The following is a 7,657-nucleotide window of genomic DNA, read 5'->3' on the forward strand; positions in this document are numbered from 1 at the left end:
TTCTACAACATTGGGTTGCAAATATAAGGATTAGAAAATCAGGGTGTTTGACTCTATTCCTTCAGAAAAATTAGTTTTCTCTATATCTTTCCATTTTAAAGATTTATTGTACCTCATGTTATGTAAGTAGAAAGTGTATTTACCCTTTGAAATTAATCAACGTGAACTTTAGAGCTAAATCTACATTCAATTAAATAGATTTCTAAAGTTTTACTTATGTCTTTATTAATACTATCACCCAGTTTAAAGATTAGAAGAAGTACTAAACATTTCTCAAAAACATTACACGAACCCTCAAGTGAGAGCAAAGGAACTGAGTTTTTGCCACAAATTATGATTTTACAATCACTATATCTTTTCAACCTGATGGTGTAAACCTTTGATATTTCAAACTATCATTATTTGATCTAAAATGATTCATAGTTTGAAATATATAAAGTCTCCGACATTCAAATGCGAAGATATAGGGATAAGAAAATCAAAGTTTGTGACAAAAACTCAATTTATTTTTTCATTGTCTAAATCCATAAATCAAACATTTTGTTTATATTGAAATGAAACGAAAACTTGCTTTAACATCCATCAAAGAAACAACCGCGTTCCAAATTTTAGAAATTCAACTTCAGTTGAAAATGAATATTCAGCTTGACAGGGGCACTAATGAAAATGAATATTCAGCTTGACAAGGGCACTAATGAAAATGAATATTCAGCTTGACAGGGGCACTAATGAAAATGAATATTCAGCTTGACAGGGGCACTAATGAAAAATTGTAATGTTAAAAACAAGACTTTTAAAAGTAAATTAGTGGAATTTAAAATACCATGAATATCATAAATGTGCTGCTATGATAATAAAATTTAATGCGTAAAATATTGCTTGATTCTCCAGTCCGTTAGTCGCAGATTCTAGTTCTTTAAAACTTTAGATTCCGGATCTCTACTAAGAGGTTCTATCCCTCTAGCTGCAGGTTTTAGTAATCTAGTTACAGTTTTCCGTTCTCTAACTCCAGGTTCTATAGTGAGTTTTTAGTTTTTTGCATGGCGGAGATTGTAACAGCCTCATTCTCATCATCTACTCTATATCGCAACCAGAGTATCAGAGACTTTCCAGATATATAGCTAGTTAAACTAATCTAGATACTCGCTACCAGAGTATCAGAGATTTGTCGCAATTAGAAATTAACAGGTTAACTAACTAAATGTAAACTGAGATACGGTAATAAGCAAGAATGCTAACCATCAGCTGATTCATAAACTGGGTTGAACAGGAGTTTTTGATTACCTGCCTAAAAAGATACGATTTTAAATCGCTTATTAGGCGACTTACAGCCGTCTAAATGAAGTTATTTCTAATTTAAAAATAACGATTGAAAATAGTTTAATTAACGACTTTTTGTCCTTAATTTCGAATTTGAGTTTATAGACGATTTAAAGATGCAAATTAGGAGACTTTTAGTCGTCTATTATGAAGTTTTTTTTACTTCACAAATAACGATTTAAAATCGTTTAAAATGCAACTAAAAATCGTTTATTAAGCGATTTTTTGTCCTCAATATCACCATTTTGAGTATTTAATTAAGAGTGTAGTTTTCTAGTCAGAGGTTTCATTTTTCTTTAGCTCCAGGTTCTACTTAAATAGTTACAGTCCTCTAGGTACAGGTTCCATTCCGTTAGTTACAGGTTCCAGTCCTCTAATTACAGGTTCCAGTCCTCTAGGTACAGTTTCCTGTCCTCAAATCACAATTTCCAGTCCTTTAGATGTAGGTTCCAATCCTCTAGTTACAAGTTCCAGTCCTCTAGTTACAGGTTCCAGTCCCCTATTTACAGGTTCCAGTCCTCTGGATACAAGTTCCATTCCTCTTTTTACAGGTTCCAGTCCTCTAGTTACAGGTTCCAATCCTCTAACTACAGGTTCCAGTCCTCTAGTTACAGGTTCCAATCCTCTAACTACAGGTTCCAGTCCTCTAGGTACAGTTTCCAGTACTCAAGTCACAATTTCCAGTCCTCTAGATACAGGTTCCCGTCCTCTAGTTACAAGTTCCAATCCTCTAGTTACAGGTTTCAGTCCTCTCGTTTCATGTTCCATTTCTCTAATAACTGTAATTTCAACATGGATTAAATGTGAGAACTGTATAACTTGGTTAAAACAAGATATTCAAGAGTAAAGGTTTTGCTTAGTGTGTCTAATAGATCATGAAGGAGGCACAAAAAGGCAATTAAGCAGTGTGGATCGTTAAGGCATATTTATTATTTCTGAGAGGTTGTAGGATCATTCATTATAGTCATTAAACCCATCTTACTTATTCAGTGAACATAAATTCACAGGGTTGACGGGATGCATAAACTAGACAGGTCAGGAGGATACAGATCATGGAGCCAAGAAGAAGTATATTATATTTATATGTGTAGACTACGAAACCAGAACTGGCTTTCTTTCCTATTTTCCTTATATATGAATTTGGGAAAAAACACTGATTATAATAAATTACAAGTATTCTGGGGTTCTCAATACCTCGGATCTAAAAAAGAGAACACTTATGGAAACATTTATCAAATAAAAAATGTAAAGAGGTGTTAAACTTTGGAAATTAGTCAAGGTGCACGCAGAATTTCACGAAATGTATAAATTATATCTTATATCTATGTATATTACAAATTGAAGATGTCGGAGATAAACTCCAGTAGTCAGGATAATTAAGATTTCAAGGATTGTTTGGATTAGGTTGAGATGTAATGAAGATAAGATAAAAATGGGTGGAACAAGGATAAACCTTCCTACCCTTGCTCCCAGGACGTGACAAGGAGTAAACACAATGCTCAGGGTTGTAATTAAAACAGAGGGATGAGATATAATCAAGTCTTGCTTCTTATTTACATTAAGAAAATGTAGCAAGTAGTAAGAGAAAAAACTACATGTACAATGATACATACATATAAAATTATATCAATATATACTTTGCTTGTCTATTTGTATCCAATAAATCAATATGAATTAACTTAACCCCAGGGTTTCTCTGGTTTAGAAAAGTGTATGTAATGAGAGTGGGTGGGAAGGACTGCTTGAGAACCTCCTAAACCACGCCTTAGATTCGAAACCAATCCTCTCCAGATCAAACCTTATATGGAGCTGGTGGTGGGATAAACAAACTAAAATTAAACCCAGAGTATTTTACATATTTTTGAATATTCGCCTACGGTGCCCTCACCTTGATATTTAACTATTTCATCTTTGTTGCTAAATCATGAATCCTTCAGGAGACATGGTTAGAGTTCATGTAAACCTTCTCCCAGCCAACAAGGGGGGGGAGAGAGGAGAAAAAGTAACATGTTGGAGAGCAAACTCTTAGTCTGCCAACACTGCAGGAGATTAACCATAAAAGGTAAGATGAGAGATAGTTTTAGATTGATCACTGAGAATCATATATAGGATACACTTAAACAATTACAATTTTGGGAAATTTTGATATGACTGCATATTGAATTGAAGCAATAACTTTTGAATAGAATAAAATTAAATAATTAACTTGATAAGCCTGGTTTCTCATAAACGTACGAAAAATAAAAAAATAAAGCTATTTGGGTTTTATTAAACTTACATAAAAAAGACCTAACCTCGATTTTTAACTTATAGAATTTAATCGTAAAATAGCTCCTAAATTGAAAGGGACGACTAATACTACTTTTAGTCCGATGAATTTTTGCAATGCTTACTTTTTACGATCGGCATTATTTTAATTTTAGATCCCGGAAAAGATGAGAATTGAGTTTAAAATATGTTTTATAAACTTGCATAATAAGCTAAAAGGATTTAACCGGGTTGGTCAGATATCCCTTAATTCTAATTTTCTAATGAGAACTACTGGGTTTTGCAAGTTAGGCCTTAAAATGAGCGTGATAAATATAAATTAGGATGAAACGAAAATCATTAAATCTCATTTACTTGTAATGAGCAATGTGCAGAAAGGCTAAATGAATAAAAATGCATTGTCTAAATATGAGTTAATAATCAACATAACATGTCTTCAGATTGCATTTCTTCACAGCTGACCTGAACCAGAAGTAGGTTTTACCAATAGGATCAAGAAATCTAAAAACATCCGTGAGGCCTCCTGATTTCAGATTATTTTTTTCAGAAGTAGCTTTTCATCCTAACTTCTCTATTAGAATCATGGTTTCAGACATATTAAAAATAAATATTTTCATTTTCTCATCCATGAGGTCATCATGACTGAAAGAGAAAAAACACGTTTTTGTCCGTTTCACGCGAGCTGAGCGAGTTAGGGTCAATATCATCCTCTCCAAAACTGCTAAGAAAGTTCCGTGTAATCTAAAGCTGTGATTAACTCCGTTTTATGTTGTGCTGAAAAAAAAGATATCGCATAGTGACGTTTTATTTATGTATTGTGGGTGTCCCTAAAAATGGCCTATAAACTACCAAGAAGACCAATAGACATCCAGCTTTCACTTGGGACAGGTTCCATCCCATGTGATTTTAATCAATCTTTTCTGTTCGAGAGGACTGTGAGGGCAAAACCTAGTCTAAGTTTGAAATAACAAAGATTTACACCATCTGGTCCCAAAGATATAGAAATAAGAAAATTTCAGATTATGGCAAGAACTCTTTTTCTTTAGAAATAAGGCAAAGTTCTAATTAAAACAAAATAATGGAAAAGAAAATGAAATATCTATTTTTAATATGTCTGAAACCATGATTCTAATAAAGAGGTTAGGATGAAAAGTAATTTGAAAATTGGTAGCTAGAGGAAGCTACTTCTAGGATTTGAGTTTAAATTGATCTGAAATCAGGAAACCTTCACGGATCCAACATGTTTTTAACTGTCTTGATCCTATTAGTAAAACCTACTTGTGGTTCAGGTCAGCTGTGTTTCATTAAAGTGGGAATTCTCCACTAAAAGCTCTGTGAAACGGACCTAAGTCATTTCTGATCTAATGTTTTTCCGACTTAAAATCTTATTTAGTCTAAATCATAAAAATAGAATGTAAGAACAGTTTAGCGAAGTTCTGGTGTGTGGGGAGTATAAGCAAATTTAACATTAAACTGTAATAACCATACAATAATGGAATAGGAAGACGACTTTAAAGCATTAGATGTTGTTACAAAGCAAATAATTTGACTAGACAATTATACTGCTTAATTGCTGTGTCTGATGTTTATTGGACTATAAAATTCAAAACTTGATTCTAAAGGTCGTTTTCCTATTTCAAAGTTTTCTGGTTATCACTGTATACTTGTGGGGGGATTTAATACGAATTATTTAAAAAGAAAAATACTCAATACCTAGTTTGAATACTGTTTAGGTTGGTTTCCGTGGCATCAATTTTTTATGTGGGTTATGTGGGTGGGTTGTTTCACCATTGCGTGTTTGAGGTGAATAGTGAATACTAACTAATTGATGATAATCCCATTTAGATCCTGACAATGTTCACTGTGACTCCTCCTAGGATAGTTTGTACTCAACCATACCCTGGTCATAGGATAGATACCTGATCAGCTGATTACTGTATACCTGTATTCTCAGAACCCGGCTAATGAAACCCAAAAAGTTTCAGTAAGTCTAGTCTAGTCTAGCTGGTAGAATGGGACTAACAACTAACCTATTGACTATTAGTGTACTTGTACTAATAGGTTCAGTGTACATTATGTACAATTATGAAGTGCCAAGCTGTAGATTGGATACTATTGATCTGACGGATAAGATTGTTGTGGTTACTGGAGCAAACTCCGGTATTGGATACCAGATAGCTTATGAAGCTGCCAAAAGGTAGATACTCATAGTTCTGACTGTATCACTCTTTTAACCATTAATGTAATTGTTTTTTAATTTATTTCAATTTATCTAAATATTATTATTATAAAACTGATCCAAGAAATATTTCAGAAACGCACGGGTAATCCTGGGTTGTAGGAACCCGGAGAAAGGACGGATTGCGAGAGAGAAAATTTCTCAGGAGACAGGAAGTAAATCAGTTGCTGTGATTGGATTAGATTTGTCGAGTATGAAACGAGTACAAAAGTAAGTAAGCTCCTTGCCTTTGCTTATGAAAACTTTATATATGTACGTTAAGAGATGATGCTTTTGACCATCTTATGTACAAGCAAATTTTATTTTTACGAGCTTTATTGTCTTTTGATATGTTACTATTCTAGGTTTGTAGACAAATTAAAGGAGATGTATGGTCGAGTAGATGTTTTAATTAACAATGCAGCTCAGGGAAGAGTAAGTACGGAAAGAGAGACGACTCGCGAAGGTTTGGAGGAGATGATAGCAACCAATCATCTGGGTCCAGTTCATCTTTCAACTCGGATACTTCCAATTCTATCAACTCACGGGAAAATTATTACAATCTCAAGTGGATCAAACCTATACTCAGGGATCATTAATCCTACTGATCTGAACAGTGAGCATAAATATTCTCCTGGAACCTTGTATGCTGAGACAAAACTGTTAAATATCATGATGACTAGGTAAACTAAAGTCAAGGAAGATATTATCATCTTTGTATATTAACGGAGAGCCTTTGTAATTTTATAGGTGTGACCATTTTGCATTAAAAATTTCATCACACACAATTTCAAAGTTCAATCTGAGATATATTGAAACTTCTGTTCTAAATTAAACATCTTAATTTTTCTCTTTTTTTCATTGGAGATCAACACAAATTCTAATCTGTAAATAGAAACTATTTTCTACAGGTTGATGATATAATTCTTCCGTAAAACAAAGGAGAGCAACCATGATTAGGCCCAGACCTGACACTGTATATCAAGTTAGGCCCAAATCAACAAAGTAATCTATATAACTTTCAATTTCAAGTCCATTACGAAAAAAACCGTTTGCGTAATTTTATTTAAAATCTATCAATTTTTTGTTTGTTTAGAAGTTTAGAGAGTATCCTTAAACCTGGTCAGAGCAGTTTCTCTGTAGATCCTGGGTTCAGTTTAAGTTTATTACAGCTCCCACAATCTCTTAGTTCTATTATCCGGGTTCTACAACCAGTGCTTCCATCAGTACCTTGCTCATATGCGTGTTTAACTTCTATATGGTTGGCTGGAGGACAAACAGGAGAGATTGAAATTGGAGAAACCGAGGATAAAAACCAAAGTCAAGAAAATCCAGGTTCAGGATCACATTGGTATGATTGCAAGCTCTCTGTCAAGGTTGAGAAGCAGGCTCAAGATCAAGAGCTTAGAGATAAAGTCTGGTCGGAGAGTAAAAATCTCATAAATTCTGCTTTATACTCAACATAATATATTTTTTAAAACATTTAAACCTTTTTTTGTGCACGTGATAATTAAAATTATATTAGGATTACAAAAACTAATGATCAATACTTGACAACACTGTGTTAAATCATCTGGTATTGGAACGTGCCTTCTCTCAAGAAAGCTTTGATTGAAACATGGTGGTTTGAAAAGTCATTTTTTTTCTTCATGAAAGCGTGATGATTGTTGTTTATAGTTTAGCCCAATTTTAAGTAAAGTGCGTATTAATGTAATAATGTTAATAAAAAACAACGTTCTGAACCTTTTACATAATGCAATTGCAAAATTCTGAACACTTACACACATTTCTATATCTTTTTAACCTTTTTTGAGATCTAGATATTTATTATCTCCGTATCGAGATTATTTA

The 7,657-nt window shown here is 33.4% G+C and overlaps 1 protein-coding gene across 1 annotated transcript; it reads left to right on the plus strand.

Moving 5' to 3' along the window:
• The first annotated feature begins 3,015 nt into the window (after positions 1-3,015).
• On the plus strand, positions 3,016-7,294 carry LOC111695737 (retinol dehydrogenase 12). Its single transcript, XM_023465169.1, has 5 exons — positions 3,016-3,382; positions 5,434-5,785; positions 5,903-6,037; positions 6,172-6,489; positions 6,903-7,294. Exons 2-5 carry the CDS (start codon positions 5,601-5,603, stop codon positions 7,270-7,272), a joined length of 1,008 nt encoding a protein of 335 aa, XP_023320937.1. The 5' UTR covers positions 3,016-3,382; positions 5,434-5,600; the 3' UTR covers positions 7,273-7,294.
• Positions 7,295-7,657: the final 363 nt, after the last annotated feature.

The sequence above is a fragment of the Eurytemora carolleeae genome, unplaced genomic scaffold (genome assembly GCF_000591075.1).
Source record: "Eurytemora carolleeae unplaced genomic scaffold, Eaff_2.0 scaffold11, whole genome shotgun sequence".
In the NCBI taxonomy this organism is placed as follows: domain Eukaryota; kingdom Metazoa; phylum Arthropoda; class Copepoda; order Calanoida; family Temoridae; genus Eurytemora; species Eurytemora carolleeae.